The sequence below is a fragment of the Stigmatopora argus genome, chromosome 19, assembly GCF_051989625.1.
Source record: "Stigmatopora argus isolate UIUO_Sarg chromosome 19, RoL_Sarg_1.0, whole genome shotgun sequence".
Lineage (NCBI taxonomy): Eukaryota > Metazoa > Chordata > Actinopteri > Syngnathiformes > Syngnathidae > Stigmatopora > Stigmatopora argus.
In genome coordinates this window covers 3,089,212-3,103,330 of record NC_135405.1, presented here as the reverse complement: position 1 = coordinate 3,103,330, position 14,119 = coordinate 3,089,212, and the positions used below count along the sequence as shown (strand labels likewise).

At 39.1% G+C, this 14,119-nt stretch overlaps 1 protein-coding gene across 5 annotated transcripts in view; it reads left to right on the top strand.

Annotated features, from left to right (window-relative positions):
* enah (ENAH actin regulator) overlaps positions 1 to 13,793 on the top strand; it is a 90,194-nt gene extending 76,401 nt beyond the window's left edge. For all 5 annotated transcript variants that reach the window (XM_077586604.1, XM_077586606.1, XM_077586602.1 and 2 more), the window contains exons 12-14: positions 7,631 to 7,715; positions 10,617 to 10,674; positions 13,133 to 13,793. In XM_077586604.1, the coding sequence (XP_077442730.1) occupies positions 7,631 to 7,715; positions 10,617 to 10,674; positions 13,133 to 13,170 (181 nt within the window). In that variant the 3' untranslated portion in view covers positions 13,171 to 13,793. The remainder of the gene's footprint in view (positions 1 to 7,630; positions 7,716 to 10,616; positions 10,675 to 13,132) is intronic.
* The last annotated feature ends 326 nt before the right edge of the window (positions 13,794 to 14,119 follow it).

Genomic DNA, 14,119 nt, shown 5'->3' with positions numbered 1-14,119 from the left:
ACCTTATCAGTCAAAATTAAACATGCTAGCTGATATTCTATTTTGAACACTGTTTCCTTGTTAAGATCAAAACCCATATTTGCTTTTTCCTCTTTCCTACAATTACACAAATTAACTAATCATACTAAAAATAGGAAAAATACAAAAAGCAAACCAGGCTGCTTTCTCCTCAGGAAAACAGCTTTCCCGTTCTCTGTAACAGTTTAGATTCACATCAATTATTATTCAGAAACAAAATGCACACATTTATAATTCTAAATAGAATTGAACCCAGTAAAATGTAACCACCCCTTGTTTGTCAGGGTCAATATTTCTAGCATAATTGTATCCTTTAGAGCAATTAAAGCCCATTACTTTTAAAATGCATACTAATCAAGTCCCAATTCATTTAACAATGTGTATTGCGTTGCATATTAACCTCAGTGTTTTTTTTTCAAAATATCCCAAACTAGTAGTCTTATTATCAAATGTAACATTCCATTGTCTTTGGAGTTTGCCAATCATCTCCTATAAAACTTTCTTAATCAATATTTTTCAATAGTCAGGCATAAAATTAAATTCTAGTTACATTTCTATCCATTGTAGTTTCTCTTTTCTCTCTAATTGTTTACTTTAAAAATATGTAAGAAGATCTAGTCACAATTGTTTACTTTAAAAATCTGTAAGAAGGTGTAGTCTCAATTGTTTACTTTAACTATCTGTAAGAAGGTGTAGTCTCAATTGAAACGCTTTTTTATATGGAGACAATAAAACCAATATAAAAAGTTCCTTATGGCTTACAGCATTGCTCCCCGAGCAATAATCTTTCCAATCAATATTGGAGTGCTTGCCATTTTGTCTGATTACGTCAAAAAGTTTATCTTACCTGTCTCCTCATACGCTTCAACTGAGAGAAACTTCTTACAGAGCACAAAATGGATCCGCTATTTTCATGTCTGCTGGTTTGGTCAGGAACATTTGCACTCTCATCCCGGGTTGCTCATCATGTTTCCTGTTGAGAAATGCAATCTCCCTCTGCCAACCCAAAATTAATGCGTTTCTTTAAAGTTTTTTCTTTTATGCAGACATATGTTTAGCCTCATCCTCCAATTCCAATCGTGTAGTTAATAATGGTGTTTGGTACATTCCACTAAATTGGATTTCCATATTTTTTTTTTCCTTTTTTTTTTTTCGGAAAGAAATATGGAAACTTTTGTCAATTCAGTCAATTAATCTGTCAACACAATTTGGATGCCACTATCAAAATAAATCAATAGTACTTTGGAATTTGGTATCAAGCACTGTCTTTTCAGTGCTCCTAAATTTTGCATAGCAGATTTGTTTCTCCACTTCAAATTTCACGTTTGGAGTACTGCTGCTTTTACCATTAAAATTTCATTTGACTAAACAATTTTCCATAATTTTCATCAAAATTTGATTTCAAATTTCTAAATCATTTTCCACCTTGATATCTGATTGATTATATCTTGATGGTCGGCCAATTAGAAACACAAAAAGACAAACAAAACCATTCATTTACACTCAGTGGTCTGCAATTTTTTCATCACTGGTTAAGAGCCATCCCCAGTCTGGGGCTTCTTGGCAGCTAACCACCTTTTTGCTGTGCTATCAGCCTAATCATTCTTAAAAGAAATAGGTTAATGTTGTTTGGTTGACATCAACTGTTTGATGCTAATGCAATTAATATTCTAATAGTCATTAATATGAACCACGCTAAAGCATACTTCACCTGTTCCGGGCAAAACAAGGAATGTCTTTCTGTGCACCGAAAAACATTTCATGCCTCTTCCGTCCTAGGGAAATCATGCCTATCCTAAATCAATTATTTTATCTAAATTTACCTAATAATTTGGATAAATGCCATTTCTGCATTGTTTTCATGTTTGATATCATTAATAATTTGGATGATTCTTAAAACTTAAGTCTAAATCGCAAATCACTCTCATATTTCTAAAACCCAATAGTTAAAGCTCTGGCTGAATTCCTATCCGCTCTAAGAAGGCGGTTTTATTTAAAATAAGAGCCATTTTCTGTGCTCACTATTACCTCAATTACAATTTAGGGAAAATAACCTTTCACTAGGCATTTCCTAATATAAATTTTAGTGTTTAATAAAAGACCCATAATTTTTACTAATATATCATAACACTATCAACTATCTCTCTGTCTCTCTTGTGGTAGTCTTTCCTGCCCTTTGTTTTTGGTGTGAAGGGAGCAGTAAACTGTATGGGCGAAGCCCCCCCCCTCTCCTTTTGTTTGCAAAGAGTGTGCTTAGCTTGAGGGGGGTCCGCATCTGTGAAGGGGGGTTTCACCACCTTTTTTATCTATCTATCCCCTTACTTTTGTTAACCATTTGTTTTGCTACCTCCTGTTTTAGTCGTGCGCTATCATGTCGTCGCTGTGCGCGGGGAGGGTTGCCCCCGCATTCCCTGGCTATGTGGCCCTCTTTTGCCGCACGACCAGCAGGCCCCCTTTCCCCCCCCTCGTCGTCGTGCTCCCCGCTTGCGTGTGGAGCCTCGCACGAGGAGGGCTGAATAGGGACCACTGTTTTTTAACAGGCCTAATATAGTTATCTCTATAAATCTTATCTTATTTATCCGCCTAAGTATATTTCTTAGTCGTTTCTAGTCTTATATTGGGCTACAATCGAGATTTATGAACGCGTCACAGCGTACTTATATCTTATTTATCTATTCATATGAAGATTACTTGCATGCGTTTATAGTTTTATTCTATTTTTTTTTCTTTATATCGAGCTCTTTTCAGTCACTGTATAACAATATCTTTCTCACTTTTACACTTTCACTCCTTTTTAGTTCGCGCTTCTTTATTTCTCTTTAACCAGGACTCTATCCTTTTTTTCACTTTTCATTCAATACACCCAGAACTCCACTATCCGTCACAGATTTTTCCTATTCAATACATTCTGGACTTCGCGTTCCTTTACAGAATTTAATTAGTCTTTTCCAACTAAGGGTGTCTGTCCGCCTGCGAAAGTTTGTTGTTTGAATTTGACCTCTGTACGCATGTGGAATTTTGTTGTTTGAATTTTTTACCTGATAGGGCCTAGGATTCTCAGGGCTTATTTCTTTAATCAGGACTCCGCTATCCTTTACAGAGTTTAATTAGTCTTTCTCAACTAAGGGGGTCTGTCCGCCAACGGATTTAGTTTTACAGAGTTTAATTAGTCTTTCTCAACTAAAGGGGTCTGTTACGCCTTCATTCATTCCTTTTTTCTCATTCATTCCTTTTTTAAACAAAATTTACTCACGATTCTCTGCGTCCTCGGTATCCCTTCAACCTTTGGACCCCAGCCCGTAAGGAAGAAACAGTCCTGGAAAAGGATCTTTATGCTGTGGCCACAGACTTTTCTGGATCTTGCTCACCCGCTGGGATCCTTAGGTATCTTGGGATCCGGCTCGAAGGACCAATTAAATGTTGGGTTTAAACACCAGACATTTGTATCACCAATCTGAAAAGGAGGAAATCACAGAGAATTTGAGTTAACTTTATTTAAAAAATGAGAGGTTCAGAGACTGTCCCTCGTGACAGTCCTCCAAAAGCACTCTGAAGAAAATCTTCCCTCGCCAAGTCTCTTATTGTGTTTTGGGAGTGTCCAAGTTACAGGAAGTTTCAAGCTGATCACAGGAGAGCGAGATCTCTCCCAGTTACAAAAGGTTCTTTGTTCATGACCATATGCCCCTTCAAGATAACATCTTTACAGTCTCCTGCAACTCTCACACAATGGCTCAAACAGACAGGCGTCGGCCCCCCTGGGTAGTTCCTCTTTGTTGAATAAGGTGAAAACTCCCCAGGGGGTCAAGACATCCCCAATTCTATTAACTAACATTTCGACAGTCATACCAGAATCAGGATAACTTATATAAAATAATTCCAACAAAATCCTTAAAGTCTAGTTCATCATCATAATATTTAAAAATGTTCAAAGTCTGATTCATCATCATCATTATAAGATTCGCAAAAACAATTGATTCCATTCTTCTTGAGCCAGGATAGCGCTGCCTGAGCGGACTCTAGTGAGCGGCTGCCCCGCTAACGTTTCTCTGGAGCAGCTCTTTTTAATTTTACCCTCCTCTATAAACTTGCCGAAGGCTATTTGGAGAGGGCTGGCTTTTGTAAAAGAAGGTAGATTATATCCCATGGGAAGGGGGATATAAATTTACCTTTTTGGGCCCTGGTAGAACGGGCACGCGATCTGGCGGACAAAGTCAGGTTTTACGTCTCCCATTATAACGGCTGTGGAGGGGACTTTGTCACCGGCAGAGGGCAGTTTTCCCCGGGATTTGGTCATAAAAGTGAAGACCTCATGTATAACGCGCACCCGAACTTTGCTTCAGTTTATTGGTACAAAATGTCGTGAACGGACGTTTGGTCGCCGGACGTTTGGTCTCCGGACGTTTGGTCGCCCGGGTGAATATAATTTTGAGAGCTGGTTTCAACAGTAGATATTTAGATATTAAACTCTCTCTCATGAATATAATTTTGAGAGCTGGTTTCAACAGTAAACTCTGTCATGTTGTCAAACGTCCGAGTACCCAAAATGTAGTGTGTTATACTCGAATAAATATGCATTTTCTTTATCTTCAAGCGGGATACTTGAAAAGTGGCTCACATATCACGTCAAACAATATCACTGCTAGAACAACAATACAATGTGTCAATATTACAAAGTGCTATGATTCGAATGGATTCAAGTGCCTGATCTATTGAATACAATAATATTATTTCCTAATCTAACACAAACAATTGTTTTTCACCAAAGCCAATATCAAATATATTTTTGTTGATTTTCTGCTGAAACATTTCCTCCATTTCAATAAAAGTCATTCTTCTTACCAAAACAGCATATCAAAAAGATCAGTGTTGATTGCCATTTATTTTGATTTCATCTCAAGTTAGATTGTGCTTAAGCGATACACATACTGATCAAATCGGTGTATCATTACGCGCCTATTCTCTACTGACCCTCTCTCAAAAAAGAAGATTTTAGATCAAATGAATCACAAAGGGTGTCTTATTATACATACAATCGAAAAACATGGGCAAGTTTTAGTCATAATTCCCCAACCATGCCTATACTCTTACAGTGTAGACAGATACTAAAATGATTTTTATTAAGCCAGTTTCTCTGCTGCTTACACAGACGAGATTCTCCGTGGAGAAATCACATGGCAATGGACTGCTCCAACAGGTAGATTGAGGAGGACCAGTGAGCATTTGAGAACCCTTTTTCTTTAAAGTTTTTCCCCTTTTTTGTCATGGAATTGGTTTTATTGGAAAGCAAGTACAGTACTTTGAAATGCTTTGATAAAAGTGTTTTAAATGAGTGAATATGTCTTTGTGGTAGTTATACTCCCTTACACAACCAAACGCAGTGCAGCTCGGCATGTCAATTGTGTGCATTTTTCTAATCCATTCCCTGTGTGACATAGTTTTTGCATGCTGCTATCTGCCTTCTGCGCTTTCAACTTGAAACAGGGAAATCCATATGTGCGTCACATTATTCCCGTAAAGGGAAAAGTTTTTCTTTAAAAATAAAAAATGTCTTTATTTTCAAGCCCTCAGTGAGAAGAAAGCACAATTCAAAACACACCAAATCACACCATTCATCTTCAGTACCGCGCATTTTTTAAAGGGTTGTGGGGGTTGCCGGAGGCTCTCCCAGCTGACTTGGGGCAAAATGCAGACTCACCCTAGACTGGTCGTAAGTCAGCCGTAGGGAACTCAGAGAGACCAACACTCATACGCACTCAGAATCATACTGCCACCAGCGGGAAAGGAGGAAAAAAACATCACCAAACCAAAACTCACTGCTAACGGAGGACAAAACTTACAAACTTAGATTTCCTCCAAATTGATCTCTTTCAACCGTAGTTTCCTCAGCTTACATTGCTGTGGTTGTAATGTTGGTTTGGGTGACGCATCAGTGGAAGAAAACACTTGCACAAGGGATAGATAAACTGACTGGAAACAATAGGTTATTAGGGATGACAGAGGAAAGGCATGTATTCTGTATTGAGGAGGATAATGATTTCAAAGTAAAACAGACTGAAGCCGCGACAACACCAGCACTGTGATACTTCCTGTAAATACTATAGACAGTGTAGACTTGGCACAGTAATAATCCATAATCCTTATAAAGTATGATTTATGGTTGTGTAAGTTTGTGTGTGTGTGTATGTTAAGATTCTCTCGCTACGTTTGTCCAAACCGTGCAATGTAGAGAGTAATTTTTTTTTATGGTGGCCAGAAACGGCTGACGGATCATAATAGACGATGAATTGAGTGATTGAATTTCTTCACCTTCTCTAAGTGTGTAAACCCAATCTTTTATTTGTTAAACACCCACTTTTCAAAAGAGATTTTTTTAAATAGCGCAACAATTGTCTTTTGGGTCTAAGCAAGATAAGGGCTCTCACACTATGTGCGTGAGTTAGTAATAGACTGATTGGAAGTACACGTTGTGTGCCAACTTCACTGCAGTTGTATATAGCCTACATATTTTGTGTTGTTTATTATGATTTGAAAAAAAACTTAACATTTGCACACAAGTGTCCTGGCTTAAGAGTGCAATTTGGTGGAAGTAGCTGTACAAAATTATGTATAAATTGAACAGTTAAGATGCATACAGATTATACATAATATCATATCTACTACTATAGCCACCCTGAGCAAGAAAAAAGCAAACAAAATTAGTGATCTACCCGCAAACTTCTTTCGTTACATGTCTTCTTCCTGTCTTATGTTCGCTCCCTCTTTAAATATACAGCATTTTCTTTAACCAGCAGTAGTGTTGACAAATGATATTTTAGAGATATATGCAGCAAAGAAATTTGGTGGGTTGTTTGTGCATGTGCGGTCTGGTGTGTTTTAATTGCATGTTGAGGTGAATACATGCCCACAAATTAGCTTACTTGCTGATATTGTTTGCATAATTTATTGTATGGAAATTATCATTGGGTTAATCGAATAAATTGCGTTAAAATCACTTAATTTGCTAGAATATTTTTAGGGCAAACCCGGCAGCCGAGTGGTTAGCGCATCAGCCTAATAGTTTTGGGGTTGTGGGTTCGATCCCAGGTCAGTCCTCACTGTGTGGAGTTTGCATGTTCTCCCTCTGCTTGCGTGGGTTTTCTCTGGGTACTCTGGTTTCCTCCCACATCCCGAAAACATGCATGGTAGGCTGGTTGAACACTCTAAATTGCCCCTAGGTATGAGTGTGAGCATGAATGGTTGTCCGTCTCCTTGTGCCCTGCGATTTGCTGGCCACCCTTTCAGGGTGCCCCCTGGTGGTCGTAGTTAGTTGGGAAAGGCTTCAGCACCCCCTGCAACCCTTGTCAGGATTCAGGTTCAGGAAATGAATGAATGATTTTTTTTTAGGACAATGCTTATACAAAGTAACCATGCATTTATATTTTCCTTCTTTAGGTTTTGTTGAAAAAGTGTGATATTATCATCACAAATCTATTGTCTGTCTGTCACTAGATACTGTGGGGTTGTAGAAAATAAAATCAACACAAAGATGTGATAAGGGTAGAAATACTGGCTTGTTTTTCTTCCTTCTCTTGCTTTTCGCAGTGATTTGAAATCTGGCACTTATCTCTTTCAGACCTAAATCTACCCCAACACCTACTGTATACTTAACTTCCAATGGTGTGCCAACAGAGGTTGTTGACTATGACAGATTGAAACAGGTTGGTGAATATGTATGTCGTGTGCAACATGATTTGCAACTAATTGTACTCTGTATTTATTAATGTTTCACATCCCAACAAATTGAAATTGGACTTATTTACCTTCAGAATTGAGTGATCAAAGAACTGTCTTAAAACAAATACAATGTAGAAAATAAATAAATGAAAATTAACCAAAGACCATCATTTCTTTAGTATTTCAAAAACCAACTCACGAAACAAGCATGACAAGAGTTATGATACCCTTAAAATAATTTCTCTACTATAGAGTGCACCTAAGTATAAACCACACTGCCCTAATCTCACATAATTCTTTAAAAGAACCCATATTCAGTGGTACCTCTACTGATGAAAATAATTCCTTCCCAGATTGTTTTCGTAACTCAATTTTTTTGTAAGTACAGTGGTACCTTGACATACGATCGTAATCCGTTCCGAGACTGAGATCGTATGACGAGCTTCTCGTAACTCGAGCGGACGTTTCCCATTGAAATGAATGGAAAACAAATTAATTCGTTCCAACCCTCTGAAAAAACACCAACAACAGGATATTGGATTGGAAAAAATGTTTTATTTCTTCTAATTCCCCATCTATTAACAAAGTAACACATAACTAGTGGTTTAATAGAAATAAAATGTGTTTAATCTAACTAAAATTGGGTGGATTTCGCCGATGGGAGAGGGAGAGACGCACAAAAGGGGTGGGGGGCTTGTTTTTTTTTCCACACAACGCACTCGTAAACGGAACAAACACTCCACCCTCACGTTCACTATCGATGGGCTGTTTGCTGTTGTACTATTCCCTTCAAAATATTCCGAAAATGATGCACACAAATGTCCTCACAATCGGATAACGCACGACCACTTGCCAAAGAGCAGCAGTCTTTTATCAGCGATCACTCCGCTGCTCATGGGAGCATCGGGGGCGCTGGATAGCGGCTCCCTTTTAGCTTGTAGCATCTGTGGTCGCAGCCGCTTTGAACGGCGCCTATGATAGAGTTGCTACCGGGGATGCTATTGCGGGGAGTTGCGAGCCAGTGCCCCTGATGTTCTTATGAGCAGTGAACGAGAAGTAATATAATACTCCTCGTATTAGATAATAATAACAGGAAATGCAGCAGCTGAGCTTACCCACATATTGATTGTGGGTAAAGTTTTATTCTGAGAAAGAGTGCCATTGCATGTCGGCGTTGTGTGCACGAGTATACTTCATTACCCAGAAAGCCCTCTTTTTCCCGCACATGCGCGTTGTGCGTTTCCTGGTCTGAATAACTCATTCGGTGCTCGTAGATATTGTTATACACGAAAGATATGCAAAAAAAGACAGTGCCATGGCCACCTGGCTTGGTCGCATCACGAAATTTTGATCGCATGACAGGCGAATTATTCGATCGAAATTTCCGTCGTAAGACGAGAATATTGTATGATGAGCAGTCGTATGACGAGGTACCACTGTAGAGGTTTATTTGTCATGTAAAATCCCTAATCCATTCCCAGGTCCCTAATACTACATCGAAACCCTTTAAACTGATAAAAGATTACTAACTTTGTATGGAATATGTGCAAAACACAAAACAAGAGTAAAAAAAGTAAGACAATTATTGATTAAGCCATTAAAAATAAGACATGCAGTCATTTTCAACTGGGGTGAATAGGTGTGCGTCGGTGCAGGCAGAGGAGGAGGCAAACGTTTGGCAGCTGAGATAAGATACGTAAACATGCACGTAAACACACAATTTAACTTAAAATTATGCCACGTTTGGTGAAATATCGATCCAATGACGATTGTCATTGATGACTTAGCATAATTTTCCTCAAATGCACAAGGCATTTGTCGTCAAAATGGGCGATAGCAAGACTCATGAATACTTTGATAACTGAGCACACTTTTCACTCACACCATAACTTTCTTGCTGCCTCATGATAAAAAGCAAAGAATAGAGCAGAATTAAGCACACCAAGAAGGGTCAAAGGCACACCAATCAGAAAAGGATGAAAAAGTGCCTGGAAATGGGGCTTTTGGTCGGACGGCCGCGCTCAAACTCCACCAGTTTGCATACACCGCTCTCTCATCCACCTAAAGCGCACCATTTCGAAGTCGGGATCATGCCGTTATCCCTTGTTGCACCCATTGGCCGCTACCCCCGGGCCGGCTCTTGCATATGCCTAGAGCGCGCTAACCTCGGGTCTGGATTTGCTGGATTTCTTTGCAGGGTCATTAGCTGTAAATGTTCTTCTGCAACCAAGGGTCTTTTCTTAAAAACTTAAATTAAAAAAAAGATTTTTAATGAGAAAGCTCGCCTGGGGAAAAAATGAATTAGCCATTAGACCATGGGTAGGGAACCTATGGCTCGGGAGCCACATGTGGCTCTTTTGATGGGTGCATATGGCGTTGAGCTAAAATATGGAAACCGGTGGTGAGAGAGCCGAGTCCCAAACGCACCAATAGGAGCATCACGTCGGCACTGTGGCATTGATTTTATTCATTGGAGTCTTCTGCATCCATTCTCTCATTGATACTCATTGAATTCATTGATATTCATTGATTAGCAGCAGCGTAACAATGTTGTCAAAATAATTTAGAGACTTTTTGTACTTAAAAAAAATCACACATTTTTTAATGTATTTTCACTTGAGTATGGCTCTCAAGGAATAACGTTTGAAAATAGGAATTGTTTATGGCTCTCTCTTTCAAAAAGGTTCCCGACCCCTGCATTAGACTATCAAAGCCACACTGTTCAAATGAAGAGAAAAAAGCCACCCATAGATAACATAATTAAACAAAGATACTTTCAAACAAACAAATGTTTGAGATGTGATTAGCCGCAAGACTTAATGGCGGGACATTAAAGCCACAATGGTGGTTGTTGAACAAAAATGTGTTTTGTTGTGTCACTCTAGGACATTCTGGATGAGATGAGGAAGGAGTTGTCAAAGCTAAAAGAAGAGCTCATTGATGGTAAACTAAGCTTTTCACTTTCTCTTTTACACATGAACTTCAATAGCAACTTCAGTTTATTATTATTATTGTACATGAGGTACGAGTGTCACCTTTTTTGTTTGTTGCGATGACTTCTCAAGTCCCTTACTAGAGATGTTCTGCTAGAGCATTCCTGCTTGAATCTGATTCGACCAAATGGAGTAGAGGAGTGTCAAAATAGTTTTCCAAGCACTGCATCAGACTACCCACACTATTTCACAGAAAATTCATAGTCAGGGGAGCACCCGCCCAGTTCGGCCCAGTGTTTTGACAAAAGAACATTGGCTCACCCGGTTGGAATGCAATAAAAAGTGGCATACGCGAGCATTATTGGATTGAATTGGATTGGATAACTTTATTCATCCCGTATTCGGGAAATTTCATTGTGACAGTAGCAAGAAAAGGCATAGTTATAAGTTAGACAGTAGAGTCAAAGGCCGCAGAACAACAAAGCAAAAGCAAAAAGCACAAAGTACAAAGCAAATCAAAGTAAATGGGATCATTAAGAATCACCAACTCATTAAGACAGAAAAGCAGCAAAAACACAAAAACGAGCTACGAGTTTCGGTAGCAAAAACGGATAGACTCAAAAAGACGTAAAGTTGGACAAAAACTGGAACCACACACAGGAAGTCTTCCACAAGATGGGGAACTTCTGCAGACTATGACCGAGGTAGAGAATATGCAGAGTCACTCTTCCAAGCTTATCCGCACAGTTCCTCAGTAGTCTGGAGCTGAAGAAAACAGCAGCAGGGCAGAACTCCTCGACTCCGTTGCTGGTAAGCGCCGACAGCTCTTCCATCTTATCCCACGATGGAATGGTTGGTCAGAAGCGTTGCCTCTCCTCCCGGCACTTTTGTCCAGCTCCGAAACTCCGGCGGCACCGAGGTGTTGCTCCTTCTGCTGCGTATTGTAACAGCTAGTCCCGTGTGTGTGACAGCGTAGGCATGGCTGAATGGTTCCAAAAAAAGAAGTAGCCGAAAGAAGCCAGGCTAACAGAACAAGGAAAGTTGTAAAAACATTAAAGTAAAAAGTATAAAGTACAAAGTAAAGTAAAAGGGATGTATTAAGAAATATTAAAATGTAATTAAAAAAAAGATAGAAGGGCTGTAAAACACGAAAAACATAAGAGTGTACAGAGCTACTGCCACTGGCTCCCGCGTGAACATCTTGGCAATTTCACCATTTGACCATTTCACCATAATCATCTATTTTTTCAAAGAGTCGTGACGATTTTCACCTATTGCTGTCGTATAGATTTCAAGTGCACGAGGCCCAGAAGCACTGGATTCATACCGATTTATATTCAAACTGCATGCTAGAAATCCAGGTCGTATTTGAAAACATCAGAATTGGACCATTTACTCAAAAATCACCTAGCAAAGGCTTTCCTATCAAACTTACATGAATGAAATGCAAAAGGTGATTACATTTTAGGGTAACGAGGTCAAAAGTACAGACCTCCTGATTTTGTTTGCTAAAGTAGAGGTCTGCTTTGTCAGGTTTGAATATTTCAGACGCTCCCCTACTTACGAACGAGTAACGTTCTGAGCGATTGTTCGTAAGGTGAATTTGTTCGTAAGTCGCTCAGTGCTATATTTTGTATTATAATTTATGTTTAAGAGCTATATAAGTATATTGAAGGTTTATATAAGTATGTTTAAGGCTTGTATAATAACACAGTATGTACATGTACGTAATAAGATAAATAAAATGAAGTTTAACTTACTTTTGGAAGATGTACTCGATGCTTAAGGAGATGATGGAGGAGGAGGAGGAAGAGGAAGATTTTATATCATGAGAGGGTCTTGGTCGTCGCTGGAATGGGCTTCAAAAGTTACTTCCTCCTCCGTAACTTCGATGTAGGAAGAAGTTGAGGGTCGAGGAGAAGAAGATGAGGGTTGATGAGTATCTTCCTTGGAGGATTTACTAGAAACTGGCCGAAAGAAGCGATCTAACGACGATTGCAGAGTTTTCTTCTTTTTTTTCATCATGAATGATGAGGTAGCACTGTATGGCATCATTCAATTGATTTGCAACCTTTGTGCAACGTTCCATATTTGGGTCTTGCTGCTCGAAGAGTGCAATGGCTTTATCTATTTCGTCTCGAATTTTTTCATGGGGACAGGCGTTTCTTCCTCCTCCTCCTCCTCGACACGTTGCTGAGCCTCCTCCCTCTCACAGCGCCAAGCGTCGGAAGCACTACTCGGAAAAAGGCGTGCAATACAAAATCTAACTTACAGCATCTCTTTCCGAACATTTTTCGACATATGCCATATGCGCAGATATGTTCGTATGTACCGTTGTTCGTAACTCGAATGTTCATAAGTAGGGGAGCGTCTGTAATTGAAAACAGGGTTCATGCCACTAGAATGAATAATATTTGCTCCAACATGCACTTAATAGCTCATTTTTAATTGCTCTTGTGTGTCTTTAGCAATCAGAGAGGAACTGGGCAGGTCCAGTACGGCATAGATGATCCATACACCTACAAATCCAAGCCCCTTCAGTCTTTCAAAGACAATGCAGCCGGCCATGAACAAGACACAGGAGTAATGATGGCAATGAAGAAAAATAAAAAAAACATACCTAGGAAGGCACAGTATCTGGAGCTTAGCGTCCTAATCATGGGTGATGTTGTGTAATTCTCCCACTTTCCCTCAACCCTCCTGCTAAGGACATCACATCCTGGAGGACTTAGCACTCTGAAAAAAGTGCATGTCTTAATGATAATTACCTGTTTTTGTCCATAAACAAGGGGAAAAGACCTTTGCTGCATAAGCAAATCTGAAATCATTCTTGGCATTTTTCTAACAGAGGCACATTTTATTAAAACCAGGAATATAAAGTATGAATGGAATATTTCCCTAACCCTTCCTCCCATATTGCAATTGCAGTAGCGTGCGTGTGTGAGCGATTGCGTGTGAATGAATGCGAATGGGGAGCTCCACCACTGCTGGACGCTCTAACGCTCGTCTTCCTTAAATTCTATTTTAACCTAAATATGTACAAAAAGTGAAAAACCTACTTAGAATATCATGTATGTTTTAGCCTGTAGATCAAAGGCCATATCAAGTAGCTCCATCATCATCATCATCATCATCGTCATTATCAGACAGAGGTGGGTAGTAACGCGTTACATTTACTCTGTTATATTTACGGGAATAACTGAAAAAATAATTACTTTTAAGAATAGTTTTACTGCGCCTTACTTTTTACTTTTGTGAAAAAGAAATGTTGCTTATAATCCAATAATTTGGGTGACACAAATCATTTTTCCTCTTAATACTCCTTTGATTTTACTAGATTTTTTGCCTACAGTATCTCTCTGTTTCACCAATGAGATGTCACAACAAAAAACGCCTAACTCTATTATACCAATCAGACATAACAATGCAGTCACATGACAACACACAAGCTTGCA